The 22,183-nt window shown below is 44.9% G+C and overlaps 3 protein-coding genes across 5 annotated transcripts in view; 1 reads left to right on the top strand and 2 right to left on the bottom strand.

Annotated features, from left to right (window-relative positions):
* The window catches only part of LOC127604996 (multiple PDZ domain protein), a 30,740-nt gene extending 24,724 nt beyond the window's left edge, over nucleotides 1–6,016 (top strand). Inside the window, exons 36-42 of the mRNA XM_052072532.1 lie at nucleotides 131–324; nucleotides 1,150–1,297; nucleotides 1,380–1,554; nucleotides 1,628–1,791; nucleotides 3,813–3,917; nucleotides 4,019–4,116; nucleotides 4,982–6,016. Of these exons, the coding sequence (XP_051928492.1) occupies nucleotides 131–324; nucleotides 1,150–1,297; nucleotides 1,380–1,554; nucleotides 1,628–1,791; nucleotides 3,813–3,917; nucleotides 4,019–4,116; nucleotides 4,982–5,252 (1,155 nt within the window). The 3' untranslated portion in view covers nucleotides 5,253–6,016. The remainder of the gene's footprint in view (nucleotides 1–130; nucleotides 325–1,149; nucleotides 1,298–1,379; nucleotides 1,555–1,627; nucleotides 1,792–3,812; nucleotides 3,918–4,018; nucleotides 4,117–4,981) is intronic.
* The window catches only part of LOC127605103 (5,6-dihydroxyindole-2-carboxylic acid oxidase-like), a 111,085-nt gene that overhangs the window by 86,065 nt on the left and 2,837 nt on the right, over nucleotides 1–22,183 (bottom strand). For 2 of the 3 annotated variants that reach the window (XM_052072701.1, XM_052072699.1), the window contains exons 3-7: nucleotides 21,217–21,421; nucleotides 20,982–21,149; nucleotides 20,109–20,288; nucleotides 19,885–20,031; nucleotides 19,575–19,826 (exon numbers count right to left, since the gene is read on the bottom strand). In XM_052072701.1, coding sequence (XP_051928661.1) covers nucleotides 19,639–19,826; nucleotides 19,885–20,031; nucleotides 20,109–20,288; nucleotides 20,982–21,149; nucleotides 21,217–21,421 — 888 coding nt within the window. In that variant the 3' untranslated portion in view covers nucleotides 19,575–19,638. Of the gene's footprint in view, nucleotides 1–18,087; nucleotides 19,378–19,574; nucleotides 19,827–19,884; nucleotides 20,032–20,108; nucleotides 20,289–20,981; nucleotides 21,150–21,216; nucleotides 21,422–22,183 lie in introns of those variants that run through there. The other variant, XM_052072698.1, reaches the window with a different exon arrangement.
* Nucleotides 12,617–17,935, bottom strand: LOC127605285 (leucine rich adaptor protein 1-like). The gene is made up of 2 exons (XM_052072715.1): nucleotides 17,160–17,935; nucleotides 12,617–15,569 (listed from the first exon to the last, which is right to left on the bottom strand). Exons 1-2 carry the CDS (start codon nucleotides 17,355–17,357, stop codon nucleotides 15,180–15,182), a joined length of 588 nt encoding a protein of 195 aa, XP_051928675.1. The 5' UTR covers nucleotides 17,358–17,935; the 3' UTR covers nucleotides 12,617–15,179.

The following is a 22,183-nucleotide window of genomic DNA, read 5'->3' as shown; positions in this document are numbered from 1 at the left end:
TGAATGGGAGCGCCATATCGTATTTGAAAGACAAGGACGGGCTGAACATGTTCAGATTGGAAATGTGGAAGAGAATGTACCGTACTTCCTTAAATTGACACCTCCGACCGCTCGCCCTGATGTGTCGCAGGTGAACAGCATCGACTTGCGCGCGGCGAGCCATGACGAGGCCATCAACGTGCTGCGGCAGACCCCGCAGCGAGTCCGGCTGATCGTCTACAGGGACGAGGCCCAGTACAAGGAGGAGGACTTGTGGGACTCGTTCATCGTGGAGCTGCACAAGAGGCCCGGTCAGGGACTTGGACTGAGCATCGTGGGGAGGAGGTAACCAATCCAAGATCGATAATGCTCATCTCCTTCCAAGTGGGAGGTGGATGTCAACGGCAATGTACTCCGAATGACAGCTGACGAGCACTCACAAAGCTGATTGATTACTATTGTTTTTCTTTTGCTCTTCAGATCGCGGGACCAAAGGTAATTTAATGCACAGTGTAGCATCCGTGGTATAGATTACCCAGAAAACCATTTTGTAGTCCCAGATTCCACCCTGATCTTCCTTTTAAGGATGCGGCACGGGCTCTCAATAGGGTTTGAAAGTCAAGCCTCTAAATATGATGGTTCACCTTTTTTACAACTATATTATTATGCAGATTTTCACGATAGGGCGGGTCGGTGGTCCAGTGGTTAGCGCTTCAACCTCACAGTGCAGAGGTTGTTGGTTCGATCCACTCCGGCCTTCCTGTGTGGAGTTTGCATGTTCTCCCCAGGCCTGCGCGGGTTTTGTCCGGGTACTATGGTTTCCTCCCACATTCCAAAAACATGTGTGGCAGGCTGATTGAACACTCCAAATTGTCCCTAGGTGTGAGCGCGGATGGTTGATCGTCTCTGTGTGCCTTGCGATTGGCTGGCAACCGGTTCAGGGTATCGCTCGCTTACTGCCCGAAGACGGCTGGGATGGGCTCCAGCACCCCCCGCCACCCTTGTGAGGATAAAGCGGATCGGAAAATGAATGGGTTGTCACGATATATAACTTCATATGGCTGTGAAATGTGGCGTTACCCTGCCCACTCCGCTGAAAGATTTCTGGCTTGATCAATGTTATGAAAACAAAACAAAAACAACAACAAAATCACTGTTTTTATCTGCCAGGAATGACACGGGGGTTTTTGTGTCCGACATCATCAAAGGAGGCTTGGCGGACACGGACGGCCAACTGATGCAGGGTGACCAGATCTTGTCGGTCAACGGAGAAGATGTTCGCTCCGCCACCCAGGAGGCAGTCGCCGGTCTCCTCAAGGTAGTGACAACAAGCGATGATGCCGTGATGCCAACAAAGGGGATCATTTGTATCAGGGAAATTAGTCATCATTCTGTTTTAGTGCTGCGTCGGCTCGCTGAAAATGGACATCGGGAGATTTAAAGCGGGCCCCTTTCACTCGCAGCGAAGGCTGTCCCAAAGCAGCCAGGTTTCTCTTACCCAGATGGAACAAACGAGTGAATCCTGCACTTCCAAGGTGGCCTCAGGAATCCTTTCCGGTGATGCGGGTCAGCAGGGTAAGCTTTCCTTGGAAACACTGCGTGGCCTGGCTCCAGGAATGAGACTCTCAAATGTTTTCCACGTCTGCAGTTCCTGATCACCAGGACGTGAGAACGGCGGAGTTCACCAAAGGCCCCGGTGATTCCCTGGGTGTCAGTATAGCTGGCGGAGTGGGCAGCCCCTTGGGCAACATACCCATCTTCATCGCCATGATGAACCCCGTTGGCCTAGCGGCGCAGACCCAAAAGCTCATGGTGCGACATTTTCCATTCATCTTGGTTAGCCTTGCAAAGGCAACTCGACCCGAGTCGCAAGTTCGCTGCACTTCTTGCTAAACATTTCGATGACAGTTTAGAGGGGGGGGGGGGGGGCGCCCGCTTTGAAAAGTGAAAATCCAAGTGCAATCGAAGCTCACACCAAAATGTTTGCAATTGCCAGTAGAAGCTATTTGTTTGGCTTTGTTTGGGTTTTTTTCTGAGACATGGTTTTGGGCCTCGAGCACAGAAAATAATTATTTGAACGCCAATCCTAATGGGATTGGCGTGGGACTGTGCAGAGAAAAATCTCGGCCAACTCTGGTTTGGGGCGGCCCGGTAGTCCAGTGGTTAGCACGTCGGCTTCACAGTGCAGAGGTACCGGGTTCGATTCCAGCTCCGGCCTTCCTGTGTGGAGTTTGCATGTTCTCCCCGGGCCTGCGTGGGTTTTCTCCGGGTGCTCCGGTTTCCTCCCACATTCCAAAAACATGCATGGCAGGCTGATTGAACACTCTGAATTGTCCCGAGGTGTGAGTGTGAGCGTGGATGGTTGTTCGTCTCCGTGTGCCCTGCGATTGGCTGGCAACCGATTCAGGGTGTCCCCCGCCTACTGCCCGCAGACAGCTGGGATAGGCTCCAGCACCCGCCGCGACCCTAGTGAGGATCAAGCGGTACGGAAGATGAATGAATGAATGAATGAACTCTGGTTTGAACTGGGAGATTACAGCAACGGCCAGCAGAAGGTAGCAGTGGGTCTCTTTTGGATGCATCGAAACAATGTGGACTCCTATGAACATGGCAGATCTCTTGAAATTGGACCGTTACAAGCATCTTGGGATTGATCCCTCATCGTTAATTAAATCTCCTACATAGAGTTCACAACAGAAAAGATGACAAAGATAATTTCAATTTAGAAGTAGAGCAATGATGTAATAATGTACAAGTATACAGTACATACACCCACCCATACACATGCACTCACGACTAAATACTACTACTACGACTGCTGCTAAATAGAGTACAAATGTCACCCAGCTTGCCTGGGAACGCCTCGGGATCCCCCGGGGAGAGCTGGAAGAAGTAGCTAGGGAGAGGGAAGTCTGGGCTTCCCTGCTAAAGCTGTTGCCCCCGCAACCCGGCCCCGGATAAGCGGTAGATAATGAATGAATGGATGGATGGATGTACAGTATACAATAATAATAATGTGGGACAAATAAAGGATATCTTATCTTGTAATGCAAAGAATTCAAGACAAAGCAAAGTAAAGAAATAAAAAAAGAAGCCTCCCACCCACCTGATGAGATGAATACCTCATAGAATGGTGGCAGTCACAGAAGGGTGGCGTGCTGAACATTCGTCTAGATAATTTCACTTTTCCACATGTCCTTCACAAGGCAATTTGTCCTCGAAATGTTGGGGATGTACCAGACAAGACTGGCGACACTAAATTGCCAAACATTTTGCATTTTCAGCACAGTTTTACCAGTCGCCAGAAAACACAAAATTCAAATAACTCAACTTCGGTGTCGGTATCGCAGGAGTCTTCATTTGACGTCCAGATATGCATACCAGCCATTCCGGAATGAGTCTCAATTCCTGACGGAGCCCACAGCTTTTTCATGAGTGGAAGGGGGGTGGGAGGGGGGGGGGGCGGGGAGGCCACGTTGACAATCGCTGCCCTGTGCGATGCAGACTGTTGGAGCCTAATAAATCTCCCCCTCTTGAATTCAGACGGCTCAGGCTAACAAGGGACTCGTTGGGACACAACCGTGCGTTGCTTTGTCCCACGAGATAGCGTGGCCCCCCCTAAAGTGTTGCCCTTCACCCACATTGCAAATCCAGTTTGCAAACAGTCGCTTTTGATTGCCAACTAACAACGGAGCAAAGAAATGATACGCAGATTGTTTTGCAATGACAACGATTGTAATTCTAACCAAACACAATCAAATGAATGATTGCATCATTACCCTGCAACGCAGAAATGCACAAGCTCAGTATTTCAGCAATGTATCCTTCTCAAGGTGGGGGACCGGATCATCAGTATCTGCGGCACTTCTACCGAAGGCATGAGTCATTCGCAAGCTGTCACTTTGCTCAAGAATGCCACAGGGACAATACAGCTGCAAGTAAGACCGCCCACAGAAACCATATATATATATATATATATATATATATATATATATATATATATATATTTTTGGTGCCAATAACCGTTTGTGGCATTTAGGTGGTGGCGGGCGGGGATAACACGGTGACTGGCGCAGCTCAGGAGCAGGCGGCCGGAGGCCTGCAGGTGCCCAGCTGCATCTTCCAGGATGACCTCAGGTTGGAAGCTTCCACAATGATTCCGTTTGCCCTTTTTTGATATATTGGGTGGAAATCGACTCCATAATTCCACCAGTCAGCAGCTAATTTTAATCAAAGATGGTTTTGTCATTTGTCGTGCTGATTTCAAAAACGGTCTTTAATTTCCTTCTAGCTCATTAGGTTTGCAACATTTTTAGGGTGCCTATATTATTATTCATATTAAGATTATAAGAGTTTCAACTCTTTTTTTGTGTTTCAACTCCATTACTTGGTAAATCGACGATTTATTAACCAGGATCAGAGCTCCAAATAATTTTTTTTGTTTTTTTTCCATTCTGTCTACTCAATTGCCAACACGGGGCTTTAATTACCATTGCCATTATTTTTATATATTTTTTTATTTTATATTACCATTATTATTCATATTAATATTATAAGAGTATCAACTCTTTTTTTGTGCTTGTACTCCATTACTTGGTAAATCGACGATTTATTAACCAGGATCAGAGCTCCAAATATTTTTTTTTTTTTTCCCATTCGGTCTACTCAATTGCCAACACGGGGCTTTAATTATGACCATTGCCATTATTTTTATATATTTTTTTTATTTTATATTACCATTATTATTCATATTAATATTATAAAATTATCAACTCTTTTTTTGTGCTTCAACTCCATTACTTGGTAAATCGACGATTTATTTACCAGGATCAGAGCTCCAAATAATTTGTTTTGGGTTTTTTTCCATTCCGTCTACTCAATTGCCAACACGCGGCTTTAATTATTACCATTGCAATGTTGACCCTTCTCAGTGACTAGTTTTGGAAAGGCCAAATTTTGAGAGGCGTCCGGCTTATTGATTGTGTCCCCACATCCGCATCAGCCCTCCTCAATACAAGAGCATCACGCTGGAAAGAGGTCCGGACGGGCTGGGCTTCAGCATCGTCGGAGGCTACGGCAGCCCCCACGGAGACCTGCCCATCTACGTCAAGACTGTTTTTGGCAAGGGGGCGGCGGCGGAAGACGGCCGCTTGAAGCGGGGTGACCAGATCATGGCGGTCAACGGGCAGCCGCTGGAGGGAGTCACGCACGAGGAGGCCGTGGGCATCCTCAAGAGGACCAAAGGCAGCGTTACGCTCACCGTGCTGTCGTAGCCGCTTTGCAAACGGTCCCCCCGTGAGCGTTGACTGAAACTCTCGACGCAATACGGTTTACAGTCAATAGAGCCACGGGCTAAATAATCTGACGTCATCATTCCACTCCCAGTTTTGAGCACACACCGGACTTCAGAGTATAGAGTTTAGTGCTGCTAAATGTTTGTCATGCATTAAATCAGTGTTGGATTCACACACCCCCAACCCCCCTCCCCAACCCTTCCGAAAAGTATTAGCGCAGACAACAGTGACACCAAGCCTGTGTGCCACTGTTTCTTTAAAGTCCCTGTAAAGTCAAAATCATTCTAACATTTGTTTCTGTTTGAAAATAATTGCTGGAAACATGCAAAGTATGTAGAACTCATTTTTTGAGCATTAAACTGATTCTCATGATTTTCAGTTTGTCAGATTTTTTGGGGTGGGGTCGTGGTTAAAATAGGGCTCAGTGGTGATGCATTTGGGGATCAGCCAATGAACTAACCCTCGCCCACTATATAAGAAAGGGGGAAAATGAAAGTCAAACTTGTCAGCCAGAGTTGACTGCACCTTCATCATTTTTTGAAGCGTGATCTGAAGATTATTTTCACTTCACATGGATTTTAACAAAAACAAAAAATGTGTGCCGTCCTTGATCTCATGTCGCATCTGTTGGCTGTCGTAACAACTTCATTGTGACTTGATAGGTGGCTCAAAAGAATTCCATTTATTCACAGTCGCATTCGATTCAATAACACGATTATTATAATAAATTGATTCAATCCTTTTGTCTGATCAAGTTATTTGGTGGAAAAAAAATTGCACCGTGGCTCTAAGTATACGAAAATGTGAATTCAGTTTTCTCAATGCTGTTTCAAACAGGTCAAATGTCAAGACCCTGCTAAACTCGAACGAGTCCACAATTAGGTCAACATTTTCAATCCTGTTTGAGACAGTCTAATGTCACGAGCTGCGCTAAATTGAAACAATCTGCATTAAAGCTGTTTGGTCAGGTTCTTCACTCCTAATTAAAATTGCCTGTTGTGGAGTGTTCCCTTGAATTGAAAGAGCTTCTGGTAATTTATTTCAATGCTGGTCAAAAGTTAAGCGCTCTCGTTCAACTTGAAAGAGTCTGAATTAAAGCATGCCACTATACTAGGCTATCAGTATATGCGCATTGGACTGAGAAAGTCTGTCGTTACAAAATGGCAGAAAAATCAATCACAGTTTGATTGGTATTCACTGTTTGAGGAGCCTCGTGGCCCAACATGATGGTGCATGTGTGTTGGGGGGGTTAACCAACCCCCCCAACAACTCAAAGTGTCCCTTTGAAGGCGTTGTCTTCACGAGGTTGAGCGGGGTTGTAAAAGAGGAACAACGAGAGAGATTCGCTTGCTGACTCTTTCACCTCCCGGGTCAGACGCGACAGCTGCGAGGGAGCACCTGTTGTTGGTGCAGCCCACCCACAACCAAGCCCCACCCACAACAAAACAAAATCGAGTCTCTTTGTACTCAAGTCTTGATGGGGCCCTTTTAAACAGGCATCTTTGATTTCACATGTGGGCCAGCGGTAATAAAGTCTAAATTTGCATATGTGATTGCTCCATTTTTAAAATTTGTTTCCGTGATCAATAATCTTCTTAAAATTCATATATGGAGCCAGATGATTTTATTTGTTTATTGCACCACTTGATGCAATAAAAGTGAGTAACTTCAACCAAATAAATGTCAATGATTGTCAAGCATAAAAAAATAAAATAAAAAAGCAACAACTTTCATCCACCTACGGAAATTTTACCCCCAAAACTAAAATAAAATACATCCAACATTTAAATTGTCCCTAGGTGTGATTGTGAGCGTGGATGGTTGTTCGTCTCTGTGTGCCCTGCGATTGGCTGGCAACCGATCCAGGGTGTCCCCCGCCTACTGCCCGAAGACGGCTGAGATAGGCTCCAGCACCCCCCGCGACCCTAGTGAGGATTAAGCGGTTCAGAAAATGGATGGATGGATGGATGGATGGATTTTTAAGGTACCGGGTTCGATTCCAGCTGCGGCCTCCCTGTGTGGAGTTTGCATGTTCTCCCCGGGCCTGCGTGGGTTTTCTCCGGGTGCTCTGGTTTCCTCCCACATTCCAAAAACATGCGTGGCAGGCTGATTGAACACTCCAAATTGTCCCTAGGTGTGAGTGTGAGTGGTTGTTCGTTTCTGTGTGCCCTGCGATTGGCTGGCAACCGATTCAGGGTGTCCCCCCGCCTACTGCCCGAAGACAGCTTGGATAGGCTCCAGCACCCCCCGCGACCCTAGTGAGGATCAAGCGGCTCGGAAGATGAATGAATGAATGAATATCTGCTTAAAAAAATATCTCCATCTCAATCATTCTATTTTGTGCAACTACTTGACACAATAAAATTCAACAAAAACTTCTTTCAGTAGGGGGGGGGGAAAGTTGGCATCTCCATTATTTATTTTGGGCGTTTGCCCTCAATTGAAATGGTGCTTAATTTATATTTTGTCGTAACTGCGCTATGGAGCAAAAATTTAGTGATGTTAACTGAGCATTGTTGACGTTGTTTCCACCCCTGCACTTTTCCCATGTTTGCAATAGAAACATGTGAAAAGCTCTTGTGTCAGGGCAGCTACACTATGTACACACAACGATGAGGTGTCCCGAGTCTGAACAGCACACACACCGTTCCGGAAGCTCTTCACACACTTTGCGTGTTCCTCCTGGTATGTTTGCCGTGCAGTTACCGCTTCGAATGACATCACAACCCCGGGGCACGGTAAGTCTTTTAGGGTGTAATCATGGCTTTTATAAGCCGCGTGTTAAGTCACGCGGTGAGCCGAGCCTGCCGGGTGGTGTTTGCCGAGGGTGGAGAGTGTCGCCTGCATTCGACCTCCGACCGGGTGTCAATCATGTGCTGCATCATTGGGTTTGTCCAATTGATTTAACACCAGAATGGAAACACGTCGGATGCCTTTCGGCACTCGTTTAGATGACGCCATGACAGCGGAGTACTCGAATCGGTACTACTAATCAGATTGGTCCCATTCCCTGGCGCAATCGGAATGCAGGGAGGTCATCAGTATTTTAACATACGGCTAGACTGGATGTGTGCTACACAGATCTATTGTTCCATTTTGCAAAACAGGCAGTTCCTGTTGTGATATCTGTCTATAAATCTTCAATCAAGTTTCAGCTAATCAAAATTAAGTCGTAGAAATCTGCAACTTGGATTAAGACATATTAACCCTTTCGGGGACAGCAGTTACTACAGTGGACAGCTGATCATGGTGTCAGGTTACAGGGTGCATGAAACGGTTAATCAAGCAGTAGATACCTCAAACCGGAGTTACAGATATCCACAATGAAAAGAAAAATGGCAATAAAAGTCTAGCTTGAGTCGAATCATGTGACTCGAGTCAAGTCATGTGACTCGTGTCACCCATTCACCTTATTGGACAATTCGGAAAGTCTAAATGTGGCTGCCAGCCTTACCTGTGCACTTTATAAAGGTGTCAGCTGACTTGCGCAACAGATCCTGACCTCATCTCCCAGCGATTTGGCGCTGGCACATTTGATGACGATCTTTCCTCGAAACCTTCGGAGGCGTTTGACCCGCTCCCCACCTTCAAAAGAGAGAAGAGAGCACAAGCAGGCAATCAAACGGAGTTAAAAAAAGAAAAAGAAAAAGAAAAAAAAGTGAAAACCTTTCAGCAGGCTTGCGCCAACGTGTATGCGGTTACTGTGTCGGTTCCAACAAGGAGGTTGCATAGCTCAATGTGTTTGTGAGTCGCACAAGTGTGTTTGTGTTTGTGTGTGTGTGTGTATGTCAAGTCTTTCCAGCAACAGGAGACGGACGCAACATGACAGGATGGTAACAAAAAGGCATTTTTAGAAACAATTTCGAGGACAGTGGTGCCTTGAGATAAGAATTGGATCGATTCCATGACCACACTTGTATCTCAAGTCATCTTTCCCCATTGAAGTGAATGGACGTGCCATTAATCTGTTCCGCACCGTCCCAAAAAAACTAAACAAAACAATTTTTTCAAGATTTTGTTTGAGAGTAAATACATCGTCGATTTAAGTCTATAGCAACTGATAATGAAGATCTGCTTCAATTCAGTTCCCTTGCGCTGCACCTCCCGGTGTGCTCGCCTTAGCTTGACTTGAGTCCATCTCATTGACGTCGACGTATTTCTGGTGCGGCATTATGGGCTGAATGTGTCCAACTGCTTGACAGTTTCAGTCAATAAATACCATTTGCTCATGTTAACCACATCTTGATCGGTAAATCCTATTAAGGGGAAGCGATTTTTGGAAAATAGACAGCTTCCTAGATCATTTTGCACTCAGGTTTCACTGGCATCGCCGGCTGGTTGGAATGAGAATGCCATTGAGGAGCTGCAGCCTGATTAGAATAATGAGGACGAGCGAGGCAGAAAATGGATGATGCATATGGGTTGCCCGCATCATGCACATACAAAAAAAGCATATTGAAAAATAACAAGGTGGCTTTGATGCGTAATGCCTCTCTGGTGGATTTCCTTTCTACTGAATTCAATGAGGTGAATAAATGGAGGTTGTCCCGCATTACGGAAATTATATTTATTTTTTTTATCTCGTGTAAGCAAGCAATTGGGCCTCCGCAGCGCCCCCGTAAACATTCCTCATGGGGATAGCCACCTGTCATGGCCTACTCTTGGGATGCCGGCATGCATGTTCTTTCTTTGTGTGCGGGGGTGAGGGGGGTAAATCCTATTAACTGTCTGTTACTGATAGCTCTCAGTGTAAGCAGTGTCACTGTCACGTGGTCAAGCGACTACAGTCTTGTGCAAAGCCCCCCCACCCACTCCCATGCAGCCAAGTCTGCGATAAATAGTGCTGGGTGAGGAGTGTGAACTCAGCGTTAGCAATTATCACTTTGCCCCGGCTGCGCTTGCACAGACTGATAGCTGACCTCGCATTGTTCCAGCCGCCTCCGGCTCGCTCGTTAATGATCGCCGAGAATCACTGGCGCGCGACTCCCAGAGAGCTTTTTAAGCCCGTGTGGACGCACGGCGGGACAAATTGCTGCTCTTACTGCTGATTTATGGAGGGAAGAGTAAAGTTTCTTGTTCGGGGATTCCATAGAAATGACCCGCTCGTCTTTCTATTACTGTAATAAACGCTGGGAAAGACCACGAGTTGTTATTTTCTGACAGGATCCTTTTCAGGAGAAGAGATGTTGCGCTGATTCTCCACCACTGCGCTGTCAGAGATGATCAGGTGTGCTGCAGGAAAGCGGCCATTTTGAATGAATTGGCATGACTACATGTAATGCATCTTTGCTCTGCGCCGGTGCTTTGTAGTGGCAGGCAGAACAAAGACAAGCGCTTCTGCTCAAACCACCGATCATTATTTCTGTACTTTTTTTGCGGTGCACTTTTTAGATGTAAAAAAATAAGTAAATAAATGCGGCTCGTCTCACTCAAGGTTGGGGAACACATGAATAGAGCAATCGCGTGGAATGCAGTTGACAAGTTTACTCAAGCCAAAAAGAAAGAGCCGATTGAAACGCAACCTGGTTTGACAGCGATTTTCTTGGATGCAATGGCATGAAGGCTTTCAACGATTTATTTATTTTTGTTTTTTCTTCATTGGGACTGTACACATGAATCAACCCAAAAATAAACAGTGTAAAATGCTGGATTTAGCATAAATGCTCATTTTCAGCCGTAGTCCCAAGGGAGGTTTCTAAAATAGCGCAGTGAGACACATCAAACTTTAAGACTAACGTGACAGAAAAAAAAAACGAGTAGGGTGAAGCCCTGCCATTTGCGGGAGATAAGGACCGAGCCCAACTGCAAATAGTAAAAATCTGCCGAGAACTGACACTCCTCCTAATGATCCTCCGTAAAAAGGAAACAAATTTGAAGGTGGCGCTCACAGGTCAATCCCAGTACCACAACAAGACTCTCGAAGGTCGGTAGAGAATTTGATACGTATTGACACAGGAACAGCTTTTAATTACATCATGAGCCCGGAAAAAAAAACAGTTAAGATGGTCAACTTCTAATTGAGTGTGGACCAGACCGAAAAAGACCATGAGATGGGACTGTACTTCCCCAAGGACGATTATGTCTCATTCCCTTGGAAGGATGGGGAAAGTGTACAGGAGCGGGTCGGGAAAATGGAATGCGGTTGTGGCTAGACGGCTGCAGAATGGCGTTGCGCGTCGAAGTTTCCACATAAAGGACTTATGGGACGGCGCAAATATTCGGTTCCTCAGCGGAATTCTTTATGAGTCCATAAAACTCAAATCCGAAGTCAACGTACTCACTCTCCTTCCAGGGTTCCATTTAAAAAAAAAAAAGCCAAACGTGGGTCATACGATGAATATCTTGCGCTTTATCTTCTGGACTTAAAAGGGTCAATCAATAGGACTGCTCCTCCAACTGACCCCGAGTTGCCTTTTATTCGCATGAATGAGCGCTCAAAGCATTTGTCCACGGGGACACATTTTAGTGAAGCCTGTTTTCAAAACCGCCGCCGCTATAGTGCCTTGAAACGATCGGCAGCACGTTGCCAGGAAATGCTCGGGGGGGGGGGGGGCTTTTGACCTTTTCGGGAGGTGAAGGGGGCTTTTACGAGAGCCCTCCGTGTGCGTCGAATCGGCAGCGTGAGAACGGGGAATGTTTATGTTCAAAATGGATTGAAGGAAAAATCCCGGCGCCTTTGTCAAACTAGAAGCTTCTATTGACGACGTGTTCTCGTTGCTATCTCTGACTGAAATGACTCGGCGCTAAAGAGCAAACGGAAATGTTCAAATCGCTCCCACAGAGGAGGTGGTCGGCCCTTTCTTGAATATATAAATTAAAAGTTGGACTTCTGTGTCCTGCGAACTCATGCAACAACCCAACAAAACAGCAACATTTAACCATCTACAGTGAAACTCCTCTAAAACAAAACCTACATGGGTGAAAATACCCCCTAGTGTGAAAAAAATCTTCATGCATGAAAGCCATTCCCACTTTTCTGCTCCCCCTACGATGAAAAGGGCCCCGGTTGCGGAATACGAAATATTTTTCTCTGCCCTTGCCTCACAACAAGGTTCACTACAACGAAAACAAGCCTTCCGCAAAAGTCTGCCTGCCACAGCGACTCCTACTGCTTCACTCCGAAACGGCAACAGCAACCACCACACTGGTTTACACATGCGCAGTCGTACAGGAAGTATTTGTTATTGTTAGTTTCAGACGCAGCATGAACATTGCGTTGCTAAAATGGCTACAAAACGGACCTTTGCATGCCAAGGAATTAAGAAAAGAAGAGCTCTGACGCTTGAAGACAGGAAAAAGGTCATCAAAATGAAAAATGGAGGAAGCAAAATAAGACATTACAATTTCGTTGTAGAAGAGTTTCACTGTATTGAAGTTTCAAGAGCAGCAAATCATGTTGATATCTCAGATTTCTCAGATTTCTGTTTTGACGCATTCGAGCATTTCCAGACTGAATGCAAATGTCCTCAGTTTACCCAGACTAACCATCGTGTCTCACACAAATTGCCACGCATCGTCGCCTATTTACACAGGGGAATCCGTTTTCTTTTCATGACGACGAGACGTCAACCACGACGGTAATTAAATCGGAATGAAGTCGTCCGACAGTTACAGTACGCACACTTGGCCCTTTACCCCGCTCTCACCCGCAGCCCATGCTTTTAACTCAAATAACCCACATCCTGGATCCTCATCGGGTCGCATGGCGACAGTTTCCCAGATTCCAGACGGTGTCGCATTACATCTGGGGGAACGGGGCCCAGTAGGCCCGCTGTGTCTAATTTGCTAATGGCTCCCTGCTGCACGTACACAGTTTCGACTGTAAGAGATTGTAATTGGACTTAGTCACAACGGTTAAATGGTGATTGCGCGCGTGCACAACACACACACAGACAAAGACACGTGCACGCACCCACACACTTCATTTGGCATTTGCATGCTGCGGTTGGCATAACGTCACTGATCCAGACACCATTACTGTATTAGAAACGTCAGGCATCATCACCGCAAGACGATGAACTAGCAGAACCTGCTTCGTTGTAGTAGTCTGAACAGTCAAATATTTGTTTGGCACTTCCATTAAAAAAAAAAAAAAAAAAAAAAAAAAGTTCCTTAGTTGGGGGACCGGATTTCAACGGAGATTAAAGCTTGCTAAAACCTGAAAGAGATGAAGGCAGCATGAAACTTCATTAATCTGCCGAGACAAAGTTACAAGCACGTTTAATGTGTCTGGATTAAGGTGAGTAGATCTGTGTGGCGCTAATGGGACAGAAAAAAAAAAGGACAAGGAATCTTGTGTACGAAATCACAATATATTATCATGTCATTTGCTGAACATCATCACCAATCAGTACAGAGTACAAAAAAACAAAGCAGCGTCTGAGACGAGCTACAACACAACAACGTGTATGTACAGATCGTTTAAAAAAAAAAAAAAGGACATTTGGAAACGCGCTGACGAAGCGGCCGTGTTTGACACGAGGCCGCCGTCAACAACCTCCCCAGCGCTCCGAGCTCATTTTATCGACGAGACAATCTTTGGTGTTCAGTCACGCATCCCGAACGTGCAACTCATCTTTGGTTCTTTGTTTAAGATTCCGCCGATCTTTGTGCTCTCGATTCGGATTCATGGAATAAAAAAAGTTGAAGCGTCTCCAATCACTTCACATGCGGTGTCCAAATTGTGCAAATGGCTGTTCAATCTTTATCTTCTTCTTTACGGTTGTCGTCCGAGGGTGAGAAGTCAAGTGAACCCGCTTCTACACCTCACAAATCTACAGTAGTGCAATGGGGTATTTATTGCACGCCCAAGTCATGGATTTTGTCACTTTTTTTACAGCGACTCAAAGGACACGGGCAAAATCACAAATTGGAAATGTCGAGCGTTGATGCTACAAAAGTAGCAGACGCGACGGTACCATTTTCAAATGTACGAAGACAAATTTTACAGAGGGTGCGTCAGAAAACACTAACATTTAAATGGCTTTGGACTTTAAAAAAAAACAAAAAAAGAATTTTGAGGTACCATTTCTCTGAGCCTGGAAAGATAAAACGTATCCTGCCAAACTGTAAGAATCAACAGTGGCCTACTAATCCAAAAATCCAAACTATGACTGTACCGCTCGAGTGAGAAGGCATCAAACCGCTTAAAAGTCAATCATTTAAAGTGTGTCGAAAAATTATGTCAATTCTCTCCCATTTAGGACTCATCATTGGACCCGAAAATGTACAGTTTGCGAGCCTGTTTGCAAAAGCCAACAGTCAAGGGTCAGAAAGTCAGAACTCTGACGGTACCACCTGAGTGAAAAGCCATTGTAGCCATCATAAGGAACCGCCGGGTTTGGGTCTGGAAAATCAGGCTCGAGTCACATCACATACTTGACCAAATCGAAATAAAGGACTCCAAGGTACTGTTTCGGGCACTGTATGTTTCCAGGCTCTAAAAGTCAAGTATCAAGGCTACAAAAGTACATTTGAACCTACCAACCAAAAACAAGCCCCTGTACCTTAAAGGGGTGTTTCTTTTGTTTTTTCAAGACACCCACAAAAACTCCAAGGCGTTGTCCCTAAAAGGATCCAAGTACGTCACCAAGTCGTAACAGTCAAGGGTCCAGATGTCCGAGGGTATCACCCCAGTGTACAAACCAGAAACGACAACAAATTCGAAGGTAAATAAATAAAAAATGTCGGTCAATAAATATGACGTTTGCACCCAGAACCAGAAGACACAGCTGCAAATGTTAACCAACCAACAAAAACGAAGTAAGGGTGTGACCGCAAGTAGTTTGCTGAGGTGTGGCTAGTTTCAAAGTAAAACTAAAAGTCACACGGGTGAGTCAGCGATGTTAATTCGCGACCACACACACACATACACGAAATGGCACCTATGGCCGCTAAAAATCATCCTTATCCAAAGCAGTAGTATTCATCGGATTGCACGCTCAGTTTCACCGGCGATTTGCAGAAGGCGTCGCCGTCTATTACGGATTTATCAACAAAGCAGTCCAGGTTGGTTGGCGAAAGGTCTTCCCGGAGGTCGTCGGCGAGCGTGTCCAGGTAGCTGCCCACAGACAGCGCGTCCAGTTCGTCGCTGTTGGCGTCGTTCAAGCTGCTGAGGCTACCCGGCAGCGAGGCGCCGTCCTGGCTGTCCGACAGGGTGTAGAGGCTGCCCGTCAGGCTGCCGTCTTGGCTGACCGTGTCGCCTTTGTCGTCCATCACCCAGCGGATGGATTCGATGCCCTCGTTGATGGACATGAGCTGCTGCATCAGGTCCACGTCGATGGCGCGCAGGTTCGCCTGTGTCGCACCATGGGGGGGAAGGATTTTAAACAGTTTGTTTCGCTTGGGGGTCAATGTCAAAAGATGACAAGCAAAATGAATTAAAATGAATTCAGGGAGGCTTTTGGAATGCCCAAATATATGAATTACAAAAAATAAGTACCTCGGTATATTTGTAATAATAGAGAAGAAAAAAATGTTGAATTAAATCTCTGGGACAATGGAAACGGTCGCTACGAACCCAAATGGCAAAGTTCCTGCATCTTTTCGGTTGGCGCCTGGAGGAGTTTTGTGGGTTAATTTGTGATTGACACGCCTACCAAACGGGTGTCTGGCGCTGAGAAACAATTAGAGACTCTTGAAGAGAGACCAAAAAAAAAAAAAAAAAAACAAAGGTGCAGCCAGGAAATAGACAGTATCATGGATTTGGACTCGACTGAATACAAACAGGTCATGTTTGCTGTCATATCGACCAAGAACATCAGCTCAAATCAAAGTTTTGAAAGCCATCTGCCTAGGGGGCCAAATACTTTTTGTAGCCTTGAACAACACCTGGGCTTTGTCGAGCTTGAATAAAGTTGCTATTGGCTCATGAATCGTGCAGGAATCTTTGCATCTTGATACCGAAACCGCAATGCAAATTGTGAGAAACGATACAAGAATGTACAGGTTACGTTTTTTTTCCATGCAGTGTGATGTCACAATTTCTCAACTCAATAAGATAAGATATCCTTTATTCGTCCCACACTGGGGAAATTTACAAAAATAATACATATTCGAAACTCAAACATCATTCTTATCATCAAAGTTTAATATGCCGTTTGCGCCACTTGTATCTAATCCCAAAAAACTTCATGCATGAGAAGTATAGTACTAAATAATTGACTGAAACGTTTGTTTTACCATTAATGACCCCCAAGGGTCCATCTGACCCAGGAACATTGCTGTTCCTTAAATGGAACATTTTTACATTTTGCAGGTCAAATAGATCTATTTAGATTCATGAAATGTAAAGTGTTGCAATTTTGACATCCGGGTCATTTTGACCCAGGAACATTATTATCGCTGTCTTTAAACCCACTTCACATATTGCTCGTCAAATTGATCCGTTTAAGTTAAAAACATATAAACAGTAGTCTTACATTTCTGACACAAGGGTCAATTTGACCCACAAACATTACAGTTCTTATACAACACGCTTCATATGCAGCAGCTCAACTGACCTTTTAAGGATAATGATATATAAATTGTGCCTCTGCATGTGTGACAAATTATTTTCTTGCTGTCATTTGGTTCACACATATGAGATGTTGTAGGTCAAATTGACCAACTTAAGTTAGTGACATAAAAACATTGTTTTTGCATTTCTGACAAGCCGGTCAATTTTGACCCAGTCAAATTATGTTATTGCTGGAATTCAGCTCACCCGCTTGAAATGTTGCAGATCAAATTGAGCAACTAAAGACAATTACATAAAAACATTCTTCTTGCATTCCTGACACCGAGTCAATTCGACCCAGGAACACAATTGAGTAGACAGTATTCTTCCGTAGTACTTCCGATTCAGTATTTCCGTTTTTGGGAAGAACACACTATAATTTCACTCACCATTTCTTGTTTGAGGAAAAGGAGTTTACCCTCCAGTCGGTCAAAGTCCGCGGAATTATGTCCGGAACGTGCCGACGTAGGGGTCGCCTTGTCGTGTCTGCTCCCCACAAGCGAGCGAACGAGACTTTCGGGAACTTTGCGACCCAACTTGGTCTCCAAGTCCTTCAAATCGGGCAACGCGGAGCCACCTTCGTCCATGACAAGTCGACTGGGTTGGCGAAACACTCAAAATGCGTTGTTCAGGACGAAAATTGTCGTTCGCGTTGCGTCTGGAGTTGTACGCTAGTGAGTGGCGAGTGTGACTTCATTCATGCTCAGGGCAACAAGTGAGTGGAAATGTTGGAGAGTCCTACCATTGAAGAGGTCAGCTTCCGTCCGTCCGAGCCGTCCTCCCCGCAGGCTATCTTCCCCGCCTGCCTCCCTCCCTTCTTCCGCCCTCTTGTCTTTGAAATCCGACACCGCACAGGTGAATCGAGACGGTGACGTCACACGTCATTAACCGAAACAAACACACTTCCGTGTGCAGTTCAAGTCGCGCGTTTCCCACGACGAATGCTATTTTTGAAAAACGGAACCTTTATTTCTTTTTATTTTGGTCATGTTTTTAGGACCAAAAAGTATTTTTTTAAAAGACACGTTCAATTTGATTCGTTCAGCTCTCTATTCCTAAAAAGTACTTTAAATTTTAATCCACTGTGTAACAATACGCATTGCCATAAATAAATTAAAAATCCTTTGATACTGATTTGATTAAAATGATTGATACATGCAGGAATGTTTAAAAGAAACAGTTCTTAAACGTTAATTATATCTTAACGGTATCGGGCAGTGATTCTTTCACGAGCTACACACACTTCGAGAATCGCTGCTGCTCTCTATGTGTCATGTGCATGGCTCGTGATTCATTTTTAAAATAAAATACAGCAGATACATAGGAAGCAACATTTAATTAAATTCTGTGCTTTTAGTATTTCTCTAAATCAATGTAAATGTTCCAGTTCTTGCTCTCTAGTCGTGTTAGCTAACTAAACAGTATTTCATGGCGACAAAACTAAAGAAAAACAATAATTTAGCAGCTCAAGAACCACGGAAACGCAACAATACATGCATCACATTTCCATTTGTTGGAAACAAAGGGTCTCATGCTGATCATGTCCCGTACCAGTACACTTGCGGTGATATGGCGCTCCCTGCGGACAAAATTGTGCCATTACCAATGTTTGACGCCAGTTTTCGACACAAAATCAAAAATAAATGAAATATCGTGTTAATGAGGCTATTGATGTCTTTAATTTCTGCTGAAATGGTGTTAAAAACAATTATTTTCTTTTATCACTTTAAATGACGAAAATAGCGATGTTGCCTTCATCTTCATTTTACAAAGAATTAATTTATGACTATAATTATAATGCATACACATTTGCACATTCCCTGTTTCTGTTTTTGTCTACTTGCACTAATTAAAAAAATCAAACGTAGGTTCCTAGCTACTCAATACTTGATTAGTTTTTTTTCTTCAATGTATCGCTGTCCTGTGAAACACGGGTATGTCCATTTTTGTCAACAAAACAAAACATGAATGGAATATCCATAACGCATTAATATCTATCTATCCATTATCTGATCCACTTATCCTCGCGAGAGTTGGGGGTGTGGTGGAGCCTATCCCACCTTCCTTCAGGTAGCAGGTGTGGTACACCTTGAACTGCTGGCCAGACAATCGCAGGGCACACATAGAGAAACAACCATTCACATTCACACTCACAGTCACGCCTAGGGAAGATTTTGATTAATCCATTAACATGCCATGCATGTTTTCAGAACGTGGGAGGAAACCGGACTACCCTGCCAAAACCTACTCAAGCAGACAGAGAACATGCAAACTGCACACAGGAAGGGGCCAGATTCGAACCCACAACCTCTACACTGTGAGGTGGACGTGCTAAGCAGTTGCCCACCGTGCCACATGCATTCATGTAAACATTTTACAAATTAAAAAAATGTTTGTCACAGGACAGTGACAAATGAATACTTACTCACCTAATTATTTGGATGGCTCTTTTTTTAGTATTACTTGAGTCGTGTTATTTTGAATTCTTAATTAAAAAAAAATTCCAAGGGAGTGCTTATGTTGGTTCACGTGGAAGACGATAAATCCTAAACATTGGTTCTCCAAAGGCAGAATTATTCTCCTGCATCCTGATAGCGTTCAATTAGACTTGTATTGTTTGGCATTCGACTCAGCATGACTTAGTTTTGTTCTTGGTTTTACTGTTTGGTGCTTTCTACCGCCTTTATTACCGATTTGTCTTACTGTTTATTGTGCTGCTCCATGTACACCACTTTGTATGCAGCGATGGCTGTTTGAAAGTGCTCCATAAATACTGTTGACTTGACTTGACTTGACTTGTTGACTTGGTTTTGAATGGTCTTAAAGTTAAAGTAATTTGATTATGAGGCATGTGGGTGAAGCCTGAGCTCAGAGGGCTGACTGGCTTTTGCCGTCATCGTACCGCTGGTACTGATCCCCAAGCAGCGGCTGGAATCCCTCCACCTTACGGGACCGGGCGCGTACGGCACAAGTGGTGGCCACGAAGATGGCGCCGACAACCACCAGGGCGGCGATGATGCCCATCGTGATCATTTCAGTCAGCGTGAAAGGTTGACCTTGAGAAAAAGCTGGGCTCAGAACAGCAGTCATAAAAATTAAGTGGCTTTTGCATACCTGGCCATTCGGCTTCGTAAGAGTAGCCGAGGTTTTCGGGGGCGGTCACGAACATCTCGGCATTGGTCACAGGAGGCCAGAAAGGAACCATATTGTAGCCCCGGTTATGACCAATTGGGGCATTTTGGTCAGGATACACAGCCGACCCTGCCAAAAATGTCCAACGTCGTCCTCGGTGTTGACGAGAGAGCGCTAACTAAGCATTTCGTGTCGCCAAAACGTACCTGGGCTGTGTCTCCGCAGCCACTCGTCGAAGATAGCGTCCGTGTAGGTGTGGAGCAGGACGAAGATGGGGTCGTTGGGCGAAAGGTGGGTCTGGCCCCCGGTGCCGTTCAGGAACAAGTGGGCCAGGTTATGGAGGCTCCTTACTGCGGGGTCATAGTTCCCCTGGGGGGCACTATAGCCTAAACCCCACAAAATACAGTCTACTTTGAAATCCGAACTCCTTTTTTTTTAAACATTTTAACACACCATTTTTATAAATGGTGATCCAACTTTAAAACTTGACCTTACTTTGACCTTTACTCTTAACTCATTCACTCCCAAAGACGTATTTAAACGTCTTTTCAGACTTGGTCTAGAATTGGCTGGTACTGAATGAGTTTAAGGAACACTATTTAAAATCCTTTGGGAACACACATACAGGCTTGACAAAGCAAAAGGTGGTGTTCCAAACCAAATCGAGGTAGGTTTTTAATTTGAGCCAATCAGACGGTGGAAAAAAATCATTTACAATACAATACAATACAATACATGCTGATTTGCGGAAAAGGCACAGCGATTCAAATTAAATTTTTTTTTTAATGTATGACTGATTAAAATCTTTCAAGTGGAAACCCAACAAAGCAAAGAATGCCAAGCCTAAAGATGGCACCGTTTTTTTTTTAGTTGTAACCAATCAGAAGAAATTCAATTGGGGAAAAGGCACTGGAATGGTCATATGGGTGTTTGCCAAAAGGTGGCGCTACAACCCCCAATGTGGAACCTGGAATCTTTAACAACATTCAGGCCTCTTTGCGCATTCCAGGAGTGCTTCCTGAACTTTTTTTTGCCAGCCCTCCATTCAAAACCGATGGAAATGCCACCGGCAGGCTCACCTTCTATGGTGTTTCTGAAGCTTTCCGAGGAAGTGGAGTAGAACGGCGCCGTATCAAAAGTGCTGACTTGCAGACAGTCGGCCACATCCTGAGGTTCCGGGAGACGCTGGACCATCGGTCTATTGACGTTGCCCCCCGGGTTCCTTCTTATCGGAGACGTCTCGGTGCCTGCGAGGAGACGCATAATACGAGCGGAAAGTCTCGCGGTAAGGTCGGCGAGGACCAACGGCCTTACTGTTGCAGATGGTTCCCAGAGTGTCATAGTCGGCCACGCTCTCGCAGATGACCCGCCACTGAGAAAAGACGGAGTTGGGACTGAGCGAGTCGGCGTCGAAGCTGCTCCGGGCTCCCATCAGGTCATCTGTGCAAATGTCGCACGTGCTGCCGCCGATGGCAAAGTTCCAGTAGGGCAGGGCGAACGTGGGCTCTTGCAGCATGTCCTGGTGGGTTTTGTACCAAACGGAAAGCAACAGACAGACTCAGAGACTGGTTGCAAATTAGCTGTTAGCCTTTTTTTTTTTTTTACTCCGAGTACACCCCGAAAAAAAAGAATTTGTTCTCCAAGTAGGACACGCTAGCATATCAAAGTATTTCACTTCAAATGGAATGAACCTCAAAGTTCAAACTACGGCCTGCCATCTATTTTTTAGTAGCTGCAACATTTCCTACAAAACTGACACGGCGCCGCAAGGCTTGTTTAAAAAAAAAAGTGAACGTGGGCAGAGTGAGAAGGAAAAGTGTCAAAGTGTCGGGGGTGCATCTATAGCCTCCTGACTACCAGGAAAAAAAAATGTTGTCCAATCACATTTATTTTGAAATTCCCCAATCTATGTGAAGTAATTGGACTACTCCAAAAGAAATTGTTGAAATTCCACTACATAGGACATGTTTTAAACACTTGAATACTCCAAGAAATTGTTGAAATTCCACTACAGAGGACATGTTTTAAACACTTGAATACTCGGCTCAAATACACTTAATGTCACGGTTATGTTTCAGTCTGGCCAGCAGGTGGCATTAGCGTACTTCTGTGCACACCTGCAGCCAATCTATGATTAGTCCCACTCTGTATTTAAGGAGCCCTCCGATATGCATATGTCGCTGGAGTATTGTATTTCGCCTTGCCACTTCCTTGCCACTTCCTTGCCACTTCCTTGCCACTTCCTTGCCACTTCCTTGCCACTTCCTTGCCACTTCCTTGC

Source organism: Hippocampus zosterae, chromosome 1 (assembly GCF_025434085.1).
Source record: "Hippocampus zosterae strain Florida chromosome 1, ASM2543408v3, whole genome shotgun sequence".
Lineage (NCBI taxonomy): Eukaryota > Metazoa > Chordata > Actinopteri > Syngnathiformes > Syngnathidae > Hippocampus > Hippocampus zosterae.
The sequence above is the reverse complement of the archived record's forward strand: the minus strand, read 5'-3'. Positions and strand labels throughout refer to the sequence as shown.